The sequence below is a fragment of the Schistocerca gregaria genome, chromosome X (assembly GCF_023897955.1).
Source record: "Schistocerca gregaria isolate iqSchGreg1 chromosome X, iqSchGreg1.2, whole genome shotgun sequence".
NCBI lineage: Eukaryota > Metazoa > Arthropoda > Insecta > Orthoptera > Acrididae > Schistocerca > Schistocerca gregaria.
The window spans coordinates 571,586,960-571,613,888 of record NC_064931.1 but is presented as its reverse complement, the minus strand read 5'-3'; the positions used below and the strand labels follow the sequence as shown (position 1 = coordinate 571,613,888).

Sequence of the window (26,929 nt, the reverse complement as noted above, 5' to 3'; positions counted from 1 at the left end):
CTACAGAGATGTATGGCTTGTGAGAAGCTACTCTACAACTGTATCCCATTATTTTTAACTCTCAGTTCTCAGTCATTGTGCTAGCTGCATTGCGGGTAGCACTTAAGAACTCCCAAGTGATTCCTTCCCCTGATATTTTATGACCACCCCCCACAGTCCTCAATGACCCCTGTTCCATCAGTGCATTGGTGTGCATGGCCTTGATTTAACAGTGGTTTTTCCTTTGCATTTCAATTTCACAGTCACGTCACCAACAGTTGACTAGGTCAGCTTTACAAGGGGTGTAATGTTTCTGGTGGATGTGTTACTCAGGTGACATCCAATGACTAGTCCACATTCAAAGTCACTAACCTCTCTTGACTGACCAATTCTGCTGTTACTGCTACTCTAGTGGCAAGACGATACTCTCTGCCTCCTTTTATACTGACATATAGTGATCAATTCTGCATTACATAGAGGTGTTTGGGTACTCTGGTCCAGGTAGTGTATAACCATCCTTTCTTCCACATTACTATAGTTTCTGACATAGTTATCATTGGTTCTGTAACAGAATAATTACAAATAATGTCTTTCTGAAAATCATCCCAAGCTATCCCTTGCTTATTCCTCGGCCACTTTTTTTCTGGTGACCAAAACTTTGTTGTGCCAGTTTCATCTCAGTCTGTATTGTTCTGTTCTTTCTATATATCTACAACAATGGTTTTGCTTATTTTCCAGGCCATTCTAGCTCTCTTTATAACCCGAGCAACAGGAAATGATAGTTTGCCCATATCCTTCTCTTTCTCAAAATGTTCCCTCACTGAGCCCACAGATTTATAGACTTCGCTGTGTAGCACACTTTCTTCCTCTGTTTCACTTCACTCATTTAGCTAGCACTGCTCATCACACTGCATGTCATTTCAAATGAAATAGAAGTGAATAAATACCAAAAATCCAAAAACAAAATAAATTACCAACTAGTTTTCAAGTTAACCAAAGCAAAATGGCAGCACCAATTACAGGCAAGAAATTCACTGCTATGTTTCACAAATGTGAGCATCTATTTTACAGTGCTAGTAGTTCATTTTACCTGCTCAAGCTCCCTCCTCCATTGGCTGGCATGCAGCAGCTGTTAGGCAAAAACATGATGCTACTGAGCTGTCAGTACCAAAAGCTAGTTGCCCATACTGTATCAGAAGAATGTGTATACACTGCAATGTTGCCAGAGTGGTGAGTGTAAGCAACTGGTCAGTTGAACCAGCTAACATCTCAGTACACCAATGTGTTAGCTTCCTCTCATGACCATCACCTCGACTATCAGACAAACATTTCTAATATCTTTGTGTTCTTGCTAAGAACCCACACTTGAATCTATAAAAATTTTGAACCCGAAGGCTCAGGAACACTTAATCAGCCTGAGTTTATAATCTGCAGTTAGTCTAAGCAGTTATCGTTAAACAGCTGGATTGATGTGTCTGTCTCAAGGAGTAAGGGGTTGATATTAGCAGTAGAATGTATGCACTCAATTTTATACGTTTTTGTCTGTTTTATGTACTACTAATAAAAGTAAAGGACATTTGTAATTATGTTTTTTTTTATGCCTAAGTCCAGTTCCCACTCATTAGCTGGATCCTTCAGCACCTCGTCGTTGCTGTATCCATTGTTGCTTAGGGACACGATAAGCAACCTAACCTCATGTTGGACCAGGTACCATGTACATGAAATGTGTGGACAGTGACTGTTCAGCTACAAATGCTATGTTCTGTATTTATTTACTCTGCAGTATAACTGTTGGTATAGCTGTGTATTCTGTTTGGAGAAAAGTATACATATCTTCTTGGAACAGCTGCAGAATAGTAACAGGACCAGGTTTGCCTAATTTTTGAAGTAATATTTCCTATTATGTGTGTTCCTTATGCAAATGGGAAAATTGGCTTGTTGCATTTCATACACACCAGTGCTGTACAGGTCTTTTATCTTGAACTATAATTGCAGATGGCCAACTTTTCCGCAGCTAATGGTAAATATTTCCAACATAGCTGTAAATTGTGAGTGTATTAAAGCTACTAAAGCAGTTTCTTCAAACTATATTGTACCCTGCATGTTATCATAGGCACTGTAAATTTGAAATATGTTAACAGCTAGGTAGACTAAAATTATTTACAAAACATATGATATTCTATTCAGTTATTCCCGTTTACCATTAAAAGTGCATTCTGTTATGCATTTCTTTCAACAATTTTGACGCATCTAGACATGGTGCTAATTTCAAGAGACCCAGTGGGTGATTTGGACACTTTTTGGCTACAGGTTTTGATATTTAATATAACAAATTGACTTGGATTATTGATAAGGATTTTAAGAGATTTTACTTTACTTTTTGAATTTTTTTGATAAGAAATTTTCTTTGTTCCCAATTGACATTGCTATTGGACGAAGGATTTTCCAAAATTTCTCCCTCAGTCTTGGCATTGGGTGTCCAGGATTCTTCTTTTCTAACTACTTTTCAAACAAAACATTCTGGAAATAGATCAGATCTTTCTCAGTGCTTGAGAAATTCACATGTAATAGGCAGTTTCCAATCCCAAGAACTGGATGAGGATTGAAAAGCTCATATAAATGTTCAAGGAATTCATACTGTTCAAAAGTTTTGAAGAACATTACATTTCTGACTGTGAGCAACACACATTAATTCATTGTTACTTCTTGTTGAAGTTCCTTGTGCATTAACATACCACATTCTTATGATTCAGTAACAGTAAAAAAGTTTGGTCAGCCGCTGATGATGAGCTTCAGACCGAGTCTTGTTCTTACCACACTAATAAGCACTTGCCGCTACGTGCTGCTCTTTAAATGAGCTACAATTGCTGTATTGTTGATGTAACTCCCTGGTGTCTGTGTGGCTAATAATCATTATAAATGTAATGTGAACGTAATGTATCCCAACTGGCCATGAATGCGAAATTAATATGTATAGTGCAAACAGTTATGTCAGTGTTCTCACACTGCAAACATATTCAATGTAAAATCCACTGCTTACAATCTCGCGTGAAAGGAATAGAGCACATTTTCTGTGTTAAATTTGCATTTCTACGTACATTCAGTTTTATTCACACTATTCATTCCATCTTTATCTAAAACTAATTTGCTCATATGAGCTTTATCTTCCACCCAACTGATTTTCAGCGTTAGACAGTATTACCTTTTGCCTTAGACAATGTAGGTTCACAAGTACTTCACTTTTGAGAACCCATCAGGCACATGAAGTGAATGCCATTGAGAACCAAAACACTCTTTACTATCTTACTATTTTATACTACCAACTATTGTGCAGATTCAAAATTTTCTTGAACCTCCTGCATATCTTAAGCAGTTCCTATATATTGAGTGATTGTCTGCTCCCAACAAGTAGGTTTTTGTAGCAAGTACACTTGATCATGCGTGTTCCCCAGGTACATCATAGATGTCTCTGATTGTGTCGGTTTATGAAACATTAAATTACAACATTCTGTTGCCTTTACACTCTCTAGTTATGTCCGAAGCTGTCTTGCAAACAGATTTATTACATGTAAGTCTGCAGACTTTCACAGCTGTTGTCACTGAAGGTAAAACCTTCTAGGTTGGTAGGCCACATTATGTTCCACTTTAAATTTCTTTTTCATAATCACCTAACTGGGACCACCAGAACATCCTGAAGATCATCCTAGCAGAGGGGTCGAAATGTCAGTTGAAAGAAAGAAATTTGAAGAGGAACATGTTGTGGCATAATGACCTGGATGAGTATATCTTCAGATTTATTACATCTTTCTGAATGCACTGCAGATTGAATTTTTGCCTAAATGGTGGATCAGTTTGTACTCTGTGGTAAATTATTGTCCCGGTATGGAACCCATCAACTAACTTCTATATAAAGATTTTGCTATGATCTAAGTTCCCACTGACAGAAGATTATGCTTCACAGGTGCTTTTCAGCTTGTAGCTGTTACTTCACCTACTTCTTGTACATTGTGTTTATTTTCTTTTCTTTTCCCCTATAGTAACATCTTCATTCTCTACTCATTTCGAAAAACAGGCATTTTTATTGAGTTCAAAGTAATAATAAGGAAAACAGCTAACATATTTCATATCCGAAGTACATGTATTTAATGTGAGAATATCCACTGCTGTGAAAAGCTCCAGTTGATAATGCACATTCATGCAGTTTTCAGAAAATTCTATGGTTGATGAATCTGAGCTTAGTGTTGCTAGTGCGTAGGGATTAGTAGGAGCCTTTTGCTGTATGTATTGAGAGAGATTTCTTATGGAGGAATAGAAAACTGTTCTTAAAACTTGAGGGTGAGAGCCCAGTTTGCCAGCGACTGATACTGTGAAGCTTTTCTTTTTTGTGGGGGTGGGGGGCACTAAAAATACTGAAAAGGACATTTAAGGAGTATGCCAGTTAATGTTCTTTATAACTGTTTACATTTAGTGCTAATTAAATCTTTCAGTGACATCTCTTGTCTGTATGTTGCAGTTGACACTATGTTCTGCAGAACACTTCAAACACTTGCCCAGCAGAAGCAGCAGCAAATTCCAACTCAACCTCCTAAGGATTCAAGCCTTATTTCAGTGCCATCTAAGGAGCCAAATCTTATGCCGGTGCCATCTCCACAGCAGATACAGTACCTCAATACTTTTGAAGGGCAAGAATTAACTATTCAGAAGCAACCAAACACAAGCTTGAAGGAAAGCAACATCAGTTCTCCTTCGTAAGTGTTAAAATATTGTAATAGCTAATTTTTCGTGTACATTGAAAAAGTTCTCTTTGGACACTGTGTGTGTGTGTGTGTGTGTGTGTGTGAGAGAGAGAGAGAGAGAGAGAGAGAGAGAGAGAGAGATTAGTTTTCAAAAGATTACAGAAATGGTGGTGTTGGTACAATTTGTGTTATGTGCGCATTCAGCCATGGACCAAGGCCTGTTACTGTGATCAACGTTTTGACTCCAAGTTTATTAAAAAAAATCTTTTTAGTTTGAATTTTTACGGCCTCTGTGTACATCCTAGTATAGTAATGATTGGAACTTCATATAATGAGTCATCTGTGTTTCCCAGACAACAATTACTTTTGTTTTCGTCGAGTGAGGTGCTTCTTTTGATATTTCTTATGTATGTTTCACTGCATGTGAAAGCAATTTTGCATATTTCTGCTATAGTTAGCAGCGAGTGTCAGTCCTTTGCAATCTGATACAATATGTGACTGACTGTTTTAATGAATGATAGGAAAACTTTCCCTTTCGCTGGCTCTTTTCCACTAGAAGCTTCAGATCTTTGAGGATATTGAGCCCGATTTATTTTTTGCCACAGCAACCATTTCATCCAGAAGTAATTCATAAATTATTGAGCTTTTCCTCCAAGTACTGTGGCTCACAAATTATTTTAGCAAGGCCCACCTATGTTTTAATCATTCCTTTTATCTGCTCGGCCTGATGAGGGTAATTTTTAGGAAGGTATCCTTAGTATGTGCACCCCTTGAGAGGGAAACAAACTCATCATGAGAATTAATCTACAGGAAGCGGAGAGTCCGAACCCACATAGAGCGGAGCATGGGAAGAACTCACCTCGGGGATGTTGCAGACAGCATTTGGTACAAGACATGACAATATGGTAGGTGGTCAAGCTTTGAGCAAGCACTGACCTGCCTGACCTAGTGCCTCCTGTAGGTAAACACCTCTGCCAGCGAGTTGGCTAATACTACATGTCACCAGGTTTCCGCACTATCACACCAGCACCACTGGCTCTGCTGGAAGGGCGGAAGGGCACAGATTCTGTGGCAGTGGCAGTCACAGTGGAGAGGATGGCACCTCCATAAATGAAAAGGGGTGGGGGGAGGGAAGTGGCAGAGGAGGAGGGGGGGGGGGGGTGGACCTCAAAATCTATGGGCTCCACAGTGACAGGAGCAGGTGGTGGGGTTCTACTGGGGGCCGCTGCTGCAGGCCATAGGAGGGCAGCAGGTATGTGGAGGGGGCTGCAGCAGGGAAGCACCCGATTGCAAATGGGAGCCCTCATCTGGAACAATATCGTGACCGAAACAACTGCCTGGCAGTGTAGCAGATTGTAGCAGTGATGTCCCAAGAGGGTGCGAGTGTAGCTGATGTGCTTGGTAGGCCAGCTGTTCCCTGCCAACATCCACCACAAACTACTGTTGAGCTTCGTGGCCCACTATGACATCCTGCAGTCACTCATGCCACTGGCTGAAGTAGCTGGCCAAAATAGAAGACCCAGGAGGAAAAAAAACAGCAGTCCTTGGTAGTCTATAGCATGCAAATCATGGTGAAGCAAATCCAGGAGACCCAGGGACGGTGCCTGTTCAAATGTTTTGCCGGACCGCACCCATCACGGGAAGGGACGGACACAGACTACTTCTTTTGGGTCTTAAATATATACATGAAACTCTCCACCTGCGAATTTGAAGGCAGATGAAACAAGAGCGGTAGCCAGATGCTGGATACCATTGTGGATGCAAAGGCGCTAAAACTGCCATGACCCCAATTGCTGATCATTGTCAGATATCTGGGTTTTGGGGGAAGCCACAAAGACAAAAATTATTGACAACCTGCAAACTGTGGCAGTTGACAACACGGAGGACAGCTTTGGCAACATTCAGGAAAATGGAACAGTGCACTGACCACCAACAACCACATGCTGCCCAAAAGGGGCCAGTGTAGTTGGCACGCACACTGTCCCAAGGGTGCTCCAGGATTGGCCAAGGACAAAGAACTGGTGCTTTGGTGTCGCCTAGTTCTGTGCAGAAGCCTTGCAGGAACACACTGGATGTTCCATGTCATGCTCGATCGCCAGCCAATAGATGTGACGTTACACTGATGCCTTCATATGAGTCATAGTGCGGCAACTGGAGTTTACGAGGACACAATTCTGTGAGAATGGCCACATGACAGAATTGCTCCTCTGTGGCAAGAATGAGAACCCTTCTGGACAATGTTAAGTGGATCACGAAGGAGGAAGAATGTAAACTACACTTGATCTGCACCTGAAGAGATGGGCTCCAGCCAACCCTGCTGGACTATCGAAACAATATTCCAGAAAAGTGGGTCAGTGGCCATGGCAGTTGGGACTTTGCCTGCCGTCAGCAGGAAGTCCAACAAGATTTGCGGCAAGAAATCATTCAACACCATTATAAGAGTCTCCTGCCGATTGAACTCCAGATCACGCCCCACTGGTAACTACAAAAGCACATCAGCATTGGCATACTAGATGGTGGAGCAGTAACCAATGTCATAACAGTAGTTAACTGAGAAAGAGGGCACACTGCTGCAACTGGTGTGCAACTTGAAATGAGGGCCAAGTAAGGAAACAAGTGGCTTTTGGTTGATGAGGAGGAGGAAACTTGCGATATACAGTAAGGCATGGAACTTTTTAACCCCGAAAATAATAGCTAGTGCCTCCTTTTCCACCTGTGAATCATTATGCTGTGCAGCATCTTTGATGCATAATTGAAGGGCTGTTCAGTGCCATCCATGTTTAAATGGGACAGGACGGCACTGGTGCTATACTGGGATGCAGCACAGGCCAGGGTGAAAGGTTTACCCAACATAAAGCAAGCCAAGCAGGCAGCATCACAAGCACAGCCTGAGAGACTGAAAAGACGTTCGACATTCTGCAGACCACAAAAACTTAATGCTCTTGTGGCAAAGCTGGTTAAGAGGCTGGCAGATGTGTACAGCCTCAGGTATGAAATTTTACCCAAAAAAAGACTGAATTTCTTTCAGGTTTTCGGGTGTTTTTATGTTGACAGTGGCCTTGATGTGGTCATCCTTGGGGACAAGACCATCTTTATGAAGCACATGACCCGAAAAATGCATCTTCAGGAAGAAAACACTGCATTTTACCAGTTTGCCACGAAGGCCATTCTCCAGGAGGTTTTGGAAAATTGACAGAAGGTTTCTTAAATTCTCCTCTCGAGTATGGCCTGTGACTCAGATGCCATCAAGTTACTTGATGCAGTAGGGAATATTCTAAATCAGCTGTTCCAAATACTGTTTGTTAATTCCTGGTGCAGGCGAGACCCCAAAAGGAAAGCTTTAAACTGGTAAATCCCAAAGGGGGTGTTATTGAGGAGGGATGTCCAAGAAACCATGTTTGGGGGCTACTGCAGGTAATCATCCCACATTTAAGTGGTAGGAAAATACTGCTCCCCACCCTCCCCCTCCCAGCAGCTTTGCCAGCAACTCCGTCTGCTGAGGAATGGGATACGATTTTGCGACACATCACACTTTGACTGTCTGTTTAAAACCACCACAAAAGCATGTGGCACCATTGGGCTTCTGAAGTACCACTAAACTGGTGGCCCACTGACTCAATAAAATAAGAGCAATGATGCCTTGATCCTGCCAATGCTGCAACTCAGCCTTTACCTTGTCACGAATGGCAAGGGAATGGCGCAGGGGCGATAGATTTTGGTACTGCGACAGCTTAAAAGAAACATGCCTCAAAATTTTCTCATCAGCCCCTGGTTTTCTCAAACAATGGGCTGCAAGACTGCAGCAAGGAGTCCCAATGATGAAAAGGGACAGATTGAGAAACTAAATGCACTGCACCAACCATATAGGGGGGCAAAAAGAGGAAAAGCGTTAAATCCAAAGATATTTTGCGCCCATGGTGAATTGACCACTAAAAAGGTAAGTTGTCGTTCCACAAGGAGATGAAAACAGCCCCGTCCCTGCAAAAGAATGCGCTGTGTGCTATAAGACACAACCTGATGGAGCAACTATTGCAACTCTGGAAGAGTGTGTACATATCAAAGGTTATTAGGCTGTTTGCCACTCCCATGTCTACTGAAATTCGACCGACTGCCCATCTACACACACTTCCCAGGCATATCTGCACACTGTGTCACCAGTGATTCATAAGGCATGCTATGGTGGGTCCATATAACTTTGTGAAACATCCTGTAGTTGTTTCAGTTGTGATATATTGGTGTAGATAGAGTTGTAAATCACATGCTCATCTTTGTTTGCAGACTATGGAGAAGAGAAGTTCATGAATTTAAATTTGTTTTTAACCCACTTCATTTTAAGACTAATTTTTTACTGGTAAAACAATTATTTTAATAATCTGTAACTTTCTCATCCCCTGCAACACAAAGACTTTTTATTCTAGAGAAAAAATAAATGTGATAGTTCTTGTAGAAACTTAAATGTATTTTAATTTTGTACTGGAAAAAATTGAAAAAAATTCTGCTAGAAGTCTGTTCTCAAGTTATTTGAGAAACACATAAAAAAATTGATCTTTTAATGCCCCTCACCCAAATGATCACACCTCGCCTATTAGGATTTTTAGTATGTTGTTCATGACACACACTCCTACCACTGTGCAAAAATTTGCAACTAAGTTTTCTTTGTTAATAGGACTTTGTGATGTGTTGGTCAAAAAGGATTTTGATGGTATGCTGGGGCTTGCCATTTGTGGGAAGCCAAGTCTCACTGTTTTGTATCTTCAGGCTGATAGTTGTCACCATCTCACTGAGCGTGAAAAGATACTTCATACCATGGTTCATAAGGACACATGTCATCTCAGTCCCTGAAAGTTTGTCAGTTGAGTTAGCCCACCTTGAAGTAACCTTTCAGCAGAATGGTTCTAGTGAAAGACAAATCAGACAGGCATTGTGCTATCAACCAACCATGTGCAGAGTGAAGTGTTATCAGATCGATAACATAATGTCTCGAGAGAACTTTGAACTGATGACAATGATTTAATTTGAATAACTTTCAGCAGTCTATGATTACAGGTTTTTAATTTTTTTTTATGAATGAAATTTTTTTAAAAATCACAAGATACCAACCGGCTGCTTCCTGAATGTTGTTTGAACATTTTATACACTGGGAGAAACTGAAATTCCTTCTATTATGCTGCGAAGAAAAGCTGAATAATTTCCAGTAAATTATGAAGCAACTGATTTCCAGATTTCCCTCAGAATATCTTACCACCGCTAAGACCTGTCTTTCCAGATGCACATAATAGATTCCTTTTACATGTCAGCATTAATACTGTTAAATATTATCATCCCATGCTTAAAACAAGAGCCTAGAGCTGTGGACACTGATGTACATTGATCTGAAACCATAGGAGCTGTTATCCTAATGTGGAAGTGCAACCCAGTTTATTTAGTGCTCCTGTCACCTCTACGCTAAGTATTAATCCTTTCGTGCTGTCAAAAGTGTGCTTGTTTAATCACCAAAATTCATTTTTCCACCTTAATGAAGCAATCTGCTCATAAATGTGGAAAAGTACTAACTACACACATCAAAAAAAGTTTTGCATCACATCAGTTCCAAGAGTTCCGGAACCTATACAGAAAATTGGATTAGATATCAACATAAAAATCATTTCTGCCCTTTTTATTGCTCTTTAAAACCACACATAGCATGTTGTACCACCAGACAGTGAGACTTTCAGGGGTGGTGGTCCAGATTGCTGTACACTGGTAGCTCTAATGCCCAGAAGCGCATCCTCTTGCATTGATGCATGCCTGTATTCGTCGTGGCATACTATCCACAAGTTCATCAAGACACTGTTGGTCCAGATTGTCCCAATCTTCAATGGCGATTTGCTGTAGATCTCTCAGAGTGGTTGGTGGGTCACATTGTCCATAAACAACCTTTTTCAATCTGTCCCAGGCATGTTCGATAGGGTTCGTGTCTGGAGAACACACTGGCCACTAGTCGAGCGATATCATTATCCTGGAGGAAGTCCTTCACAAGACGTGCACAATGGGGGTGCGAATTGTCATCCATGAAGACCAATGCCTTGACAATATGCTGCCGATATGGTTGCACTATCGGTCGGAGAATGGCATTAATGTATTGCACAGCTGTTACAGCACCTTCTATTACCACCAGTGGCATATGTCGGGCCCCACATAATGCCACCCCAAAACAGCAGGGAATCTCCACCTTGCTGTACTCACTGCTCAGTGTGTCTAAGGTGTTCAGCCTGACCAGGGTGCCTCCAAACACGTCTCTGACGATTGTCTGGTTGAAGGTATATGCAACACTCGTGCCGATCCTGAGCTGTCCATTCAGCATGTTGTTGGACCTCACCATGGATGCTGGGAGTGGAGTTGCACATCTCACAGCCTATTGCACACAGTTTGAGTTGTAACATGACGTCCTGCGGCTGCACGAAATGCATTATTCAATATGGTGGCAGTACTGTCAGGGTTCCTCAGAGCCATAATCAATAGGTAGTGGTTATCCACTGAAGTAGTAGCCCCTGGGCGGCATGAATGAGGCATTTCATTGACAGTTCCTGTCTCTCTGTATCTCCTCCATGTCCGAACAACATCGCTTTGGTTCACTCCAAGACATCTGGATACTTCCCTTGTTGAGAGCCCTTGCTGGCACAAAGTAAAAATGCAGAAGCAATCGAACCATGGTACTGACTGTCCAGGCATATTTGAACTACAAACAACACAAGCCATGCACCTCCTTCCTGCTGTAATGATTGGAACTGATGGGCTGTCGGACCCCCTCCATTTAATAGGTGCTGCTCACACATTGTTGTTTGCATCTTTGGGCGGGTTTAGTGACATCTCTGAACAGTCAAAGGCACTGTATCTGTGACAGTCAAAGAGACTGTATCTGTGATACAATATCCACAGTCAATGTGTGTCTTCAGAAGTTCTGGGAACCTGGGTGAAGCAAAACTTTTTTTTTCATGTGTGTATTATCACACGTAGAGAAACAGCATGTTTCATATACATTTTTTAAGTGAAAAGTACACATTCATGAAACTTGTAATTGAAGTGTTTGTGGATGGAGAAGAGTTTTGTGGGTGCGAAATTTTCAAGAGTGTCTCAACATATCAACTAAGATGAGAGAAGAATGTTCCCATGGTGGTCACCAACATTCCATCCATAAAGAGCTACCATTAAATCAAGAAAAAAAGAATCTGCAGACAGGAAGAGCTACTCTCAGTATATCATGGGTCCAGGAGAGGGGGGGGAGGATTTTGTTGATATGTCCATCACTGCTGAAATTAAGTTTTAAGTTACTGCAAAATACCTTATGGAGTTTAGGAATTTAATCACAGTATAAATCAGTGATTACCAGGAGGCCACCATGCAACTTAAAAATGGAATATTATGTGGCTGATAAATATTGTGTCAGACTATTTTCTTAAGTTTTCCAATTCTGTTCTTAGGTTGTCACACTTCTGATGTTGCGACATGACTCACTGAGGGATCAAATGTTTGTAAACACAGTAGTGTTAAAGCTTCTTATCTGAACAAGAATTTATAGTTACTAAGCATCAGGAAACTGTTTTCCCCTTTTTTGCTTCACTCTGCAGCTACGAACATCTGAAATTTAACATTTTTGTACAAGTGAAGTAACTTCAGGAGAAATAAAACTAGGGAGGAATGGGAGGAAGCAGTAATGTAATGTGGAATAGATACTTCATCATCTGCTCTATGTAAGGAGGCCTATAATATTCATTAAAGTGTTAAAGAAATTGCAAAAGTTGAAAAATATGATACGATATGATCAGACCAAAGAATAATGATTGTAAGAGCAAAATATTGTGCAGTGAGACTAGTTACTATTTTAATAGCAAGAATAGCTTCATTGAAATTGGGATTTGATTTTAAAAAATGAGAGATACATTGTAACTCACCAAACTGCGGATGTTTCTCAGCTTGGTTTTTATAACTCACTACCACTTGGATGAAAATTACCATTAGTCTTCGCAAGTGGTACATTGTGTTATAGTGTCGTGTAAGCATGTCAGAGTTGCACACTTTTGACGTATTATTGATGTAGCAGAAAATCATAATTTAATAGATTATGTATTAGAATAAACTGAAATTTATTCTGAATAGACTGCAGAGTATAAATGTACCAAACCATTGACAAGTAATATATGAATAAGGTCTTTGGGATTTTATTCAGAATTGCTTACCTAAATCCTTTTCCCACATTAAGAAAAATACAAATTATTTCTGTTATTGCACTTTGTTCTCAGTATGTGGGAGACAATTGTTTAGTTTTTAGTATGTGTTTCTCCTATTGTTCTCTATTTTCATTAATTACCTGTGTTTTTTATTTTATTTTGGCAGCTTACCTCCACCAAATTTGGATGGAAACTTACAAGGCTCGTCCTCAGATATGAACACTCGTATGTCTGGGCCTGCCACTCCTCTTACACCAACGTCTGTGGAGTTAAGGTACCCAAGTGGATCTGGTGATACTAGATTTCCTTTACCAAGTCCACACACGCCAGGATCAGATAACAAGGCTCCACGCCGAACACCAGGAATGGATGGACCTGTGAAAGCACCGCGCCCTGAGGATGGAGCACATTTCCTTAGCTCCAGTCCATTGAATGATGGAATGGGTGCGCTAAGGTTTCAGAATCCCAATGGACCACCAGGAAGTTCTCCATCAATGTGTAGCCAGGTACCAGGATTTGTACCACAACAGGCACAGCCGGGTGTGGGTGGTGTAAAAGTGACATCTCACTTTTTAGATGTTTCGCCATCTGGTGGAGGACCACCTGTTGACATTTCACCAACAACTGGAGGCAACTTCCCATGTCTGCGATCAGAAAATGTGCCTCTGAATCCAAATGTGAGTGGCAGTGTTTCTTGTGATGGTAAGATGGCTCACTTTGACCCTATCACGTCAATGGCGCAAATGAGTCAGCAGTTGACGAGCAGTGTGTCAAACTCACCAAATCCACAGAATCCTGTAATGGTAGGCGGACCTGGTGTGATGGGTTTTCAGCAGTCACCGGCCCATCCTGGAGATGTGGGACCTTGCCAGGATGGTGGACCTGGTGGGGGTTTTGTGAGTCTCCAAGTGCAAGGTGTGCCACCACACTCATATAGCCCCAGTGGTGTTTCAGGGCAAGGAGGAGCAGTTCCATGCAGTGTGCAGCATCCTGGAACTGTTGGTTCTCCCAAGTCTGGCAACATGTTGGGGTTAGGTCCACCAAGGGGACCTTCTCCTTACATGGGAAATCCCTGCCCACAACGTGCTCCTGGAAGACCCCCAGCTCCAGGAACGTATGGTCACACAAATGTTCAGGTAAAAGCAAGTACCCCTAATACGATACAGTACTTACCAGCAAAGCCACAGACAGGAGCCCCAGGGCCGAGAGGACCACCGAGTCTTGACTTCCTGCAGCGATTTGCCAATCCTCTATCCAGCTTAGATGGCAGTGTTCCTGTCCATAACCTGCAGTATTTTCCTGGAACTGGTCAACCAAATGGTAATGGAGTGCGAATGGGCAATGTGCCCCATTCTGGCCCTGGCTGTGGAAATGTAGGTGGCCCAGTAGTCGGTCCCAGTAGTCCTGTTGTTGGTGTGAATCTACCAATGTCAGGTGGAATGGTTGTGGGCCCTGGAGGGCCAGGAATGGGAGCAGTCCCACTGCGTGGAGGCCTGCGTCCAAGTGGAATGATGAGGATGAGTGGTGGAATGCTGGGAGTTGGGCCTTGTTCCGGTGGTGAACATCCATTTGTGCCGGGTCCAGGCCCTGGCTCACAGGTATTTGTTCCTGGACCAAAGTCCTCACCTATGGGGTTAGGTGGTGCACCAGATGCAAGTCAGCCATTACCACCTTCAATGGGACAAGCAAACAATTTCAAGAATTCTCCATTCATGGGTCCGACAACAGCTGACCCCAATTATGCCCAACAGTTCCATAATTTTCAGCAACAGTTGTATGCTACCAACACTAGAAGTCAGATGAGCAATCAGACTCTTGGTCCAAATCAATCATTTTTTGTTCCAAAATGAGCTTTTGGATTGTGTGAAGTAGTTCACAGTGTGTTGCCATTTTGGATTGTGTATTTGAATGGTAAAAATACCAGCACATCCGTTGTGAATATGCGTGTGTGGTGTAAGAAAGATAATCCCACTGTTTCAACCTGGAACAGTGATCAACGAAAGCAATATGGATCCCATTGGTCTGTGAAAGTGATATTAATATTCTGTTTAATTGCCATGTTAAACAACTTATCATATTAATTTAAACATTGTAAAAATTAGAACCTGATGTCTGTTCGTAAATTTTGTCTGGTGTTTTACAGAATATTCGTACTGATATATAGTACGTTACAGTTGTATCTTTGTTTATTTACAGAGGGCAAAATCACTAACCGTGTTGAGCTTAGACATTTGCAGTTCTCTTTGAAAAAAGATGGTGAAAATCTCTTTATTTCTGTTTAAAGTTTGGGAATGTATTTGAAAACAACTGGTTTGTTTTACTTAGCAGTTTTGTGAAACACTAGATACGTATCTTGAAAACTGTCATATCAATTGTATTTCATACATTTATCTTCAAACACATGAACTTCATGTGTAAATTAAATGATTTCCGTGTTGTTCCATAAATCAAGAGTTAATGTTTTTGTGTCTTGTAAATACCAGATTTGTATAACAGTACATGCAGTTTGTCATTCATATTCCACCCAGTCTTTTAATAGTGTTTTTGCACTCCACTACATATCTTTTTGTGTTCCTTCCTATTTGAACTGTGGTAGCAGTTTAGTGAGTTGCACAGTGTAGTTCACTATAGAGATTATTGCCACAGAGAATGGTTGTGGTAACTATGAAGTTTGGGGACTGAAACTTCGTGGGAAAGAAAGAGAGACACTGAAGGAATTGCACCACTCATTGTACTTAAAATGGGAAAAAAAATCATTTGTGATTGAGTGTCTTCCATTTTGTTTTTAATTTTATGGCTCCCATTTGCGTCCTAAGCTGTGACTGTTACATCAAAAGTATGATTTAGCAGTTGTATCTTTTTTTTTAGTAATGAAGACTGATGACTTTGAATGTTTGTAATATGGTAACAAACCATTTATGACATACTTTCATAAGTGCAGCTGGCTTTTGAAAGGCATTTATCGCTTCTCACTTCTCAGGGAATGTTAGTGGCTATGTGACATGGATGATATGTGGTTTTTGTATATATGTATAAATTATGTCATGAAGGAACCAGTTACTTGGATGTATAATGTAAAAAGATTCTTATACTTGTGACTATCATTATAGTCTATTTGACAATATTACTTTAGACTTCTGTCCATTGTAATTTCACTTTGCCTCATCTGAACAAAAATGATGAATGTTACAAAAAGTCTCTTTTGGATGAAATAGTGACTTGTCAAGTGGACATTATTGGTGGACAGGATGAAGAAAATTTCAGCCTAAGTTGTACAACCTATAGTTGAAACATGGCAGAATGTTTATAGATTTGAATATAGAATTTGTATTTGCTTTTTTTAGACATTTTTCTCATTTATTTTGGTAACACTTTAATTTCACACATTTATTTTGATACTTTTAAGCTTACATAGGCTAACAGTTTCGTTGCAGCTACTATCTGCTCTGTTCCCATTAAAAAAATGGAATTGGTAGCAATCCTTTTCATATATTGTTCAAATTTTAATTATGTTAAAATAGTTTGTTACCACGATATAAATAAAAAAATCTTTAAATATGGACTATATGAAGCCACAAAAACTGTATGTTGAGAGTGCACAATATTCTCGAAGTAGACTATAATGGGCTACAGCACAATTGGACGTGGTTATTTCAGTTCAGCAGTTCCGCATGACTATTGTGAGGAACTAGAATTATGCTGAGAGAGAGAGAGAGAGAGAGAGAGAGAGAGAGAGAGAGGCCAGTAAGTAACAAAATTGCAGAACAGACTCCAAATAGAGAAAACTCAAAGAGTGGGTCATTGGTGGGAGACTTTGATAAAATACTGGTTGTCAGGTAACAGATATAGTAATATGTGAAAATTCAGTGGTTAGGAACTTAACTGTTCGGTCATGGAGTACCCATTACAAGGCAAATTTCATGCAAAAACTTAGGCGATTAATGAAATTTGGGAAGATGGGGAATAGTAAAGAAATAACACTACAGTTCCAGGTATTGATTATTATTTTAAAAAAATGAGAATTTGCAAAGAAAATAAATAGTTGAACAAAATGTATAAAAAATTACAATGATGGACAAAAAATGGAAAAAGTGAATAATGAGACAGTTAACTGCAACAAGAGTGTGACTATACCTTCAGAAAGAAAATGAAGAAAAGAAGGTAGAGAGAAGAAAAGGGGGGTCAAGAACTTGATTGTGGATGACTGGTGATGTGGATGCAGATGAGCAGTTAGTAGAGAATTATTGGGCAATATTTAAAGCCTGTCCAATATGACATGAGAAGGCTTCAGCACTTGCTACTTTGAGTCTTCCGAATTGTTTCATATGCTGCCACCCACAGAATATAAACTATTGGAAGTTGTCTTGCAGTTCTTACTTTTATCTTATAGGCTCCATGACCATAACTTTTACATTAGTATCATCAGCCCCTTTCATCATTCATCATTCTTTTCAACCCTATAGCATTCATATAATTTGTTTCAAGGTTCTTCTCCTATCTAGCCTCTTGTCAGTCAGTTTGATGTGATTTATTCTCTATGTTCAATTGTTCAGCCGTTTACCCATCCACATTCATGCTCTCATCTTCCTCTAGGTTTTGGTGTTGTTGTCTTCTTCACTTTTTGTCCATTTTCCTTCCTGTCTGCCTACCTTTCTTCATTATAACAGTACATGTTTTTGTGTTTCATCCTGTCACTACCTCTTTGTTATCTGTGATCAGATTTTGCCCTCTGACCTCCTTTTTGGTTGCCCAGCTGCCATGTTATTCCTGTTTTTTGTGAGATTCCTTTTTATTGTTATTCAAGCTGGTCCTTTTTTGTGTTTATGTATGATTTCATTTTGTGTTCATTTACTCAAATCCTTTCCTTTTGTGTCTCTCTCCTGTGTCATTCATAAGTTGTGGAAATTATCAAGCATTTCCTTTGAGTATACTCTGTAAATTTCCTCTCATCTCTCATGATGCTGTTGTCACCTATGTTATTATTTCCATTACATGTTCACATCTTCAGCCATTTCCATCTTATAAAATTCACACATGCACAGAAAGTGTAATGTATTGTTATAGCTCTTTCTGAATGATAAGAATGAGACATTGTATTTTGTCCATGAGAATACATCGTTAGAGACTAAGGACAGATCTAGCAGTACATGTACCAGTTAGTCTTGAAAAATCAACGTGTTCCAGTTTCTAATACAATAAACAAAGCAGTTATATCACCTTGTTTTTATTCCTTGTGCACTGCTTGAATTGTGTTTGTTGGTTCTTGCAGTTAATCATTAAGCACATCTGTTTTCAGTAATGTAGTTCCATTTGTTGATCTGTTATTTGTTACATTCATACTGCCTCTTTATTTCCTGTATTTCTTTCTGCCCTATATTTCTTAAGTGGTTCTTCAACAGGTAGAAATTCCTTTGTTCTTGTTCTTTCTCTTCTAACAAAAATTTCACTATACATTGTCTTATCTTCAAGGGAATGTGAACATGGCCACTGTTATAACATTTTTGCCACCACTTTAATATCACATGATCTGAGTAACAATATTCCAACACAGTGGCCTATTTGAAAGTTCGTGTAAGTTTTTTTATGAACACTGTAAGTTTGATGTAAACTTACTTGAGATGATTATTTTGGTACAGTAGATGTTGCTCAAGTTTCTTCTACATCTTTTTTTACTTTAAAATCTTCTGAGGTGGCTTATTTCCTAGCCAGCTCTTTTTGTTAATTTCTTCAGCTGTGGTTAAGAAAATTCTGGCAGTAATGATTCTCTTGTCAACACAGAAAACATGCGACGCAGTTTCAATGCGGAATATCAGTATTTTATAACAAAGACAGCTGCTGCAGTAACTACCAGTTCTTCTCTCTCCTTTATTTTTGCTGCACAACTTTATGTAATGGGTTGAGTTAGTGTGTTTCAACTCTTTTTTTAAAACAGGTGAAAATTTGTTTTAAAAGTGCAACTAACCCAGAAAATCAAACAAATTACAGAAATTGTTATCAAATTTTTTTGTATATGATAAAACTTTATCTAATTGGCCATTTCCATGTGTATTATTTTTGGATAGTGATGTTATTCACTTTAACACACTATGAAAAGTTTTTTTTTTAAAAAAAAAAAAAAAAAACACGTGCTGCCTTAGGACTATGAGGATGGTGTTGGGTATGACTGTCAGTAAAACACTGAAGAAGGAGGGGGGGGGGGGGGGAATACCTAATTCGCAGAAGTGGGGATGATTTTATGATGCACTAGTTCGTTATTGTAGAGGAATTTTCTGCTAACTTCTGTAAAGAGTGACAAGTGACCAGTAAAATAAACATCTACTTAACGGCGGTAGTTATTTGGCCATACTTTCTATTTTTTATTTTAGATATTTATATATTGACATTAAGGATCAGTTATGCTTGATCTGTGGGAACTGCAATAAATATCCTAATTTGATCTTGAAGATTTAGAGATGCTCCACAATCCCTTCCAGATGTTTCTTATTCTCATGACACGGTTGCTTTTTCACTCAAAGAACACAATAGTCAGTCACTAAGAAGCTGTTTCTTCTTTTACTAAGTGAAAAAAATGCCTTCATCGAATGTTTGACCCTCTTAAGCATGAAATTTGCTCATAACATGATTCGCTACTTTCTCTTTTCCTATGTGTCACCAATGTTTTGAGAATTTTCTTATAAATCGTAAACAGCTGTTTCATTGTGAAACAAAGCTTATGCTCCCGGTGCTGACAAGTGATGTAGGAACTATTTTTAAAGAGTAGTTATTTTATTTGTAAAAAAATCAATTAATTTACTAGGTGTTATTTTTAGAACTATGGCCAGGAAATGTTTGAGACAGACTTCAAGCACCTACATGAACAAACTATGTGCTTTTTAATAATTTTCCAGGTCTTTGGTGAAGCTTTCCACTTTCACTGTGGTTACTTTTATGACGCTTAAATAATCTTACAAAACACACACACACACACAATTCAGTCTTCTGTAAAATTTGTAACTTCAAAACAACATTGTTGAGTAAATAATTAATGGATAGGCAGTTTACATTAAACAAACTTATGTGTAGCACTTAAAGAACATGGTTAGACAGCTGGGGTTGAACAGTGGTAATGTAATGAGCAGAACCACAATGCAATTTTACAGATCAGCCATTTTGATTTAAATTTTCAAAGAATTTTGTGAAGTGAGTGAAGAATTTCTTGTGGAGGATTATCTATTTCTTTTCATTTCTAACTGGATGTGATCAGTTATTCAGGTTGTAGTAATCTCACAGTCAGTAAGATGTTGGGTATTTGTCCACTTCATTTAGGAACAAAAAAGAAAAACGAGTGTGGTAAAGATACTGAAGTCTTTTGCACACACACAACAAAAGAATTATTAAATGTGCTTTGAAACAACCGATCCAAATGGCTTGCTTGCTTTTGGTTGTCGTTATCTTTTTCGAAAGTGATATGATGAAATGTGTTTGGATTCAATGTTGTACTGGATTTATACAAAAGGAAAGTTGATTTTTATAATTGTACATAAAGCTCTGGATAGTTTTACTTCCATGCACTCGGTGATCACATCATTCTGTGATTTCACTTGAGAAAATATGATTTCATGCTGAAATTTTCAAGAATCGTCAGTCGTTAAAAATTCCTTGAAATTTTAATTGGTATTTTTGACTTATTCTTTTAACAACAAGGGGTTAATTAATTAAACGAGGAGAATGCTCTGGAATTTACTAGGCTTATTCTGTCTTTAATATTTTGTTCCATAGAACGTAACATACTGAGAAAATGACCATAGACACAGGAAAATTAATGTAACTGTGTTTTCAGTTACTTGTTTTCAATTTCATTGATGATGCACATTTGAAATACAGTCGTGTTGAGCCTCAGTACCACAATTCTTACCATAACAGTTAATGTAGTTCAGTTTGATAAGGATTTTCTGTATTTAATAATGATTTTTTTGGACCTTTTGTCTTTATGAGTGTAAACTTATGCAACAAAATCTGCTTTCAGTTGAGACTGTTGTCTCTGGAATATGGAAGCTGATCAATGTACCGTCTGAATGTTATGTGGCAGTTTTGCGTTTCTGGACAATATTCACATTGCATGTTGGATTATGATATTAAATTGCTATCTTTTGGCTATATCTGAGTAAAACTGGTATCATGTAATTTGAAATATGTAACTCATACATGGGAGAGGATATTTATGGCTTTTGGTGTAACGTTTTGTGTCTGTCAAATTTTTTATGAATTTCGTGTACAAAGGAATAGGCTTTGGAACAATGCACTATGATATGTTCCTCATTCATTCCTAATTCATGTGGATTCAGTGACGAGGAAAATGAAAGTTGTCAACATCAGGAACTGAAGCTGATTGATGAACAGTGACATAACAGTTAGTCCTTTAGGTGGTGATTAAACATTTCTGTTCTTTTGTAATCTTTATTTATGTTAAACTTAAAGACAAATGACATGTAACATTTCCCAACAGCATGCCACTTCGCATAAGATATGAGGAAATTTTTGACCAAATTCATGTTATACAAAACAAGTGACGTCATCACCTTTAATGAAATGTCTAACATAGGAAGAAAACAAAATGTGTTATACATATTCTAGATGGTGTATTGTATCATGAATAGTAACCATGAAGAATATATAGCAAACTTAGGGTTTCATGTTTTCTAATTTTTCCCGTTTGGTACCACGCATTAAAAACCAATATGTGAAATACCAGAGCCGTGAAATACTGGTGAAATTGCAGTGGGAAAATATCTTTCTTTCCATTGTATGTCCTCCCTGTTTGTCGATTTTATCTAATGACATAGAGGTTGTGTAGAAGAAATACTAATTATTAGTGGTTTTTGTGTAGTGTTGTGCATTATATTATGAATAATGCTTAAGTTTGTGAGAGATAAAAAGAAAAGTGATGCTCTTCCTATCTAAATTCTTGAACTGTGACTAGATCTGCAGGGGAGGGGAAATAAAGTAGTCAATCACACCCTAGTAATTGTACCCTAAGAAAACATATGAAGTGGAAAATTTTGTGGTAGGATTAATTCAGCGTAAAAAGCAGGATTTAATTTTGAGACTGTTACTGTTTATAATAATTACATTAATTTTTCCATTCAGATTGTAAAGATTTTAGTTGATCTTTGAGATGAACTCTTTTATGAGAACTGATACTGGTATGATCCAGCTGGTTATCATTTACATGAAGGTGCTTAGGACCTGGGAGCACGATGGTTTGCTGATTGGTTAGAGCACTATGGTATCGTTATGAACATTGAAAGAGACAAGAAGTGTGATTTTGAATCTGTTTTGTAGCAAATAAATCCTTCAAAAAAGAAAAATAAAGTAAAATACAAACATTACTCTGCCACAATTACATTAATTATGTGGAAAAAATAATTCCTGTCCTTCCGTTTGTCCAACTTTGGTCACTGATGTAAAATGTGTGTATATTAGGAACATATTGTTAATTGTAATCCCGAAAGTTATACAATTATTTGAATTTATTTAAAAGGTTCCGCTGTTGTGGAACTGCTGATACGCTGTTGTGGTTTGCTCCAAAAATTTTGTGGGCTCTATGAGTGTCTTGGATTATATCTGCATAACTTTGTATGACCACAGGGCCATAGGCACCATTATTGTGTAAGTGGACATTTCCTCTTCCCTTGTACATAAAAGTTTTCAGTGTGCAATTCTGAAACAGATTTCTGGTATTGTGTGGGTCAGATTTCTTATTTACAAGGTAATTAAAATTTAACTACCAGAAAATGAGTTTTGTGGAGTATTCAGCTGCAATGGAGAAACTTGTATGACTCAAAACATACTGTGTGAACAGTTGTACCTATTGATTGAAGGTGAAAGTTTGGACATAAAAAATGATACAATATTCAATAAATATCTGTGTGTATCAACTGAAGTGAAGCTCTCTGATGTAATGTTTGGAATTGTTAGTTTCCAAGCTGAGTTGTTTTTGTATTGGTTGTAAAGAGCAACAAAAAGCGATCAGAATATAGTTTGCACTACTCACTCTCAGTTACGCATTAAAATTGATTAATGTCTGGTTTTTGGATTGCAAGCATCCATTATGAAGCTTCAAAGAGAGATGAAATCACCATTTTGTAGCTATTTCAAATGTTATAATGGATGTTTGCCAACCAATACCAGTTTTTAGTCAATTTGAATGAGCACGTGATGCTGAGTACTACATTCTATTGCCATGCATTGTTTTAACTGGACTATGAGTTAAAATGATTTAACTTACTTTGTTTCCTGACTAGCATAGTTTTGCCTGTGTTTTTCCACAGACCAGCTGGCCTCCAGCTCATTGACATTAACACAATTGTGAACTCTACTATTAGACAAAACATGATATTTATGAAATACTTCAAACTCTCTAGTGTACCAACTTTTTGATATAAGGCAAATATTTGCCTATCAGTGCAAAGTGGGAAGAATCTACAAATGTGATCTGTAGAAGCTTTGTCTCCATTCAATGGCAGTGTCGTGTATTCCATTACAGCTATTCAGATGAGGAAACTTGTTAGTTATAATCTTACGTTGATAGATAATCTGAATAGGTTCATATACTGGCATTAATGGAATTGATCATATATATATATACACAATGTGCAGAGTTCCCTATTGGATTTTTCATGTTACTATCACTGTTACAAATTGCCCAAATTTATAGAAAATTTGACAAGTTTATACATATAGGCCCAACAACTGGAGTTTATTATAGTGCACTATGTGGGGTCTAGAACAAGCGTTTTCATATGTTACATTGAAAACATTATTTTTTTATGGCCAACTGTGTGGCATTCCTGTATACATATTGCAGTTGAATTTTATGTACAGAAACTTAAGTCGATAACATGAGAATGTTTCCCTGCATACATAAATATGTGGAAGTACATTAATTTCATATCGTTCAAGAAATTAAATTTTCTTGTTACTGAATTTCAGACTTGTAAATTGTTTGTTGTCCCACCCCATTTCATCTCTCCTCTTTTTCACCCTCCCTATCTTCTTCTGTAACATTCACTTCCTCTTCCATTATCCCTTCTGCTCTCTTCCTGTATCCCTTTCTTCTCCACTTCTTCCTCTCAATTCTTCCTTCTCTGTAACTTTATCCCCCCCTCTCATTGCTTCTCCCTCTCCACTTCTTCACCCCCCCCCCTCCCCCTGATCTCCATCCCACACACTCCGACACTTCCTCTGTTACAACATCCTGCTCTCCTGCCCAGCCTCCTTGCTATAGATGCTATTCTCTCTCCCGTCCTTCCTCCCTCCCCGTCTCCCCCCTTTCCACCCTCCATCCCCTCTCCTCTCCTGTAATAGTGTGTACTTTGAACTATTTTTCTCTTTGTCTGCATTTTCTCAGCAGTCATTGTTACATTACCTGACATTGACATTGATATATGCATCATCCATTCTCCAGTGCATAGTCTCAGTCCCTTTAATGTAAGGTATATTCAGAACATACTTAACTAACATTTCTATTTCATGCACACATTGCCTAAAAATATTTTTTGTAAACTTGAGGAGAACCTCAGTGTATTGTCTACTTTTTGTTTTGATATTTATGTAATGTTATTCCTAGAATTTCAAGATAAATGCTCTGTGATGTAAAATTATGGCAGTATGCCTTGTGTTCAAAATTAGTTCTTTGATAAGCATTTTGACAAAATTGGTTACGCTTTTAACATATGAACTTATGCCAAGTGATTACTGGAAAATTTGTAATGGTTCTTTTACGGAGCCAGGGTTGTTTACCTTACAGGTATTCTGTTAATACTGATTCTTAGATTCCTGCTATTTTCTCTAGGTTCTTGATAGAGACACTACTTTCCTCATGACCCAACTTATATTTTTGTCAGCCTTCTACAAAAGTAAACTTGTGATTCAAGCTTGCTGTAGAGAACCATGTTTCAGTAAGAGTGTAACAGATGTTAAATTTGATCTTCAAGATTATTTATACATTGTGACAAAATTGCTATCTTTGCACAAAATGAGGAACGTGGGAAACAAAACTTCCATTTTACAAATATTTGATTCATTGCACATATATTCTTCATTGGTAGGTCACTGTTATTACCAATATTAACTTCATTTATCTTGTTACTCATGTATAGGAATTTCTGCTTGAAATATGCACGGTAGGAACAATGTTTTGTCATATATGTACAGTGTTATGAAAGTTCATAAGAAATACTAACACAGTTTATTTTTATATTAGTTCTTTTTTATGTGGCTCTGAAATGCTTAGAGACAACTTCATGGTGGAATATGAATGCTGCTAATTAATACACATTAAATGACATAAGCAATAATTATAGATTGCAAAAAATGTAAAAAATTCAGTATATTTGTGATATGTGGATGTTATTTCTGTTACAACTGCACATACTGACTGTTCTCTACCTCTGTGTTGCCATTTGAGATGTGCTCCTCTTATTCCTTATTTCATTTTACTGCAACTCTGGTGCTGTATGTTGTAATACTTAAATTTTATCTAGTCAGACAAGAAGGAACAAGGGAACATACCACATCTTGGTGTCATCTTGGTAGATTTGTGAGAGTAATGTGACAAAACTGTCCCAGGTTTTTTTAGGATGACTCATGCCACTAATATTTGCAAAGAAAATGCAATTTTTTATTGGCAGTTTCATCTTCAATACTACAAGACTTAAAACTTGAGAAAGCTTTGTAATATAGCTATACTGTCAAAACACCCATTTACACTTCATGTAAGTAATTGTTCAAACAATATAGGGCACATGATGAACTCCTCTCTATTCCTTATTCAACTGTGGTTTGATTTCTTTGATGAAAACAAAGTGTTATATTTGAAGTAATGTTTGAAACAAAGCAGTAATTTGTACTGCTTAAGTACTTAAAATTTGTGAACTGATTTTGATGTTGCGCTTTCAATATTATGATGTTTAGATTTGTTGTTCAAAAATGACAGTGCAAAGCATTGGAAAAAATTTTATGTACAAATTTTCAGAATACAATTGAGATTATTTTTAATACAGCTATTTTAATAGTGTACAAATGAAAACAGAAATACTTGACTATGTATGTAAATACTAAATAAATATTGCAAAATGAGATGAGTGTATTTGAAGTGAAATGCATTGTGTATATGTAATGAATATAACTGTTTTATCATCTAATTCATTGCTGTTGCTATCTGTCCCAGTTTTCTTTGTGAGTGTTAAATACATATTGAAATTTTAAGTTAAATTTTTCAATCTTTATGAGGTTTGATCAGTGATATTCTTACCTGGGTATGCTCAAGACACTCACCGTTAGTGGATTTTGAATTCTACAAATTGTATAACATTTGTCATTTTAAAAATGCCATGGAATTTTTACTGTTGGTTTTTGCCTTGCTCTTTTTGTTTGACGCTGTTGAGACACATTAATGTGAGCACCTATAACAAACCTGAATAACCAAGTTTTGCAGCGCAGACCACTGAGACGTGTGGAAAGAGTGTCAGTGAGGTTGTGGAAGGTACTGACAGGGATGTGGAGCCATGTCAAATCCAGTTCTGTTGCCAGCTGCACTACATTTCTCATTTAAGACTACATGGTGCAAGAAGCCCAATTGAAGTGCAATTGAGTTTAAATTTGGTGAGTTTGGCTATGGTAGTATGGTAAACTCATCCTGATGATCTTCAAACCACACATGTACACTCTGATCCGTGTGACAGGTTGGATTGTCTTGTTGGTAAATGCCATCATACCGAAGAAAAACAAACAGCATGTAGGAACGGACATGGTCCCCAAAGATGTATGCATACTAGTGTTGATCCACTGTACCTTTCAGAATGACGAGATCACCCCAGGGAATTCCACAAAAACATTCCCCAGACCATAACACTCCCTCTTGTGTTTCCTTTCAAATGTTTCACACTGTGCACGCTTATAACCATCCGTCTAATGGAGCATAAAATGTGGTTCATCTCAAAAGGCCTCCTGTTGCCACTCAGTGAA

At 38.2% G+C, this 26,929-nt stretch overlaps 1 protein-coding gene across 2 annotated transcripts in view; it reads left to right on the top strand.

Moving 5' to 3' along the window:
* LOC126297778 (protein BCL9 homolog) overlaps nucleotides 1-26,170 on the top strand; it is a 93,075-nt gene extending 66,905 nt beyond the window's left edge. For both annotated transcript variants that reach the window (XM_049988956.1, XM_049988957.1), the window contains 2 exons: nucleotides 4,493-4,727; nucleotides 13,089-26,170. In XM_049988956.1, the coding sequence (XP_049844913.1) occupies nucleotides 4,493-4,727; nucleotides 13,089-14,772 (1,919 nt within the window). In that variant the 3' untranslated portion in view covers nucleotides 14,773-26,170. The remainder of the gene's footprint in view (nucleotides 1-4,492; nucleotides 4,728-13,088) is intronic.
* The last annotated feature ends 759 nt before the right edge of the window (nucleotides 26,171-26,929 follow it).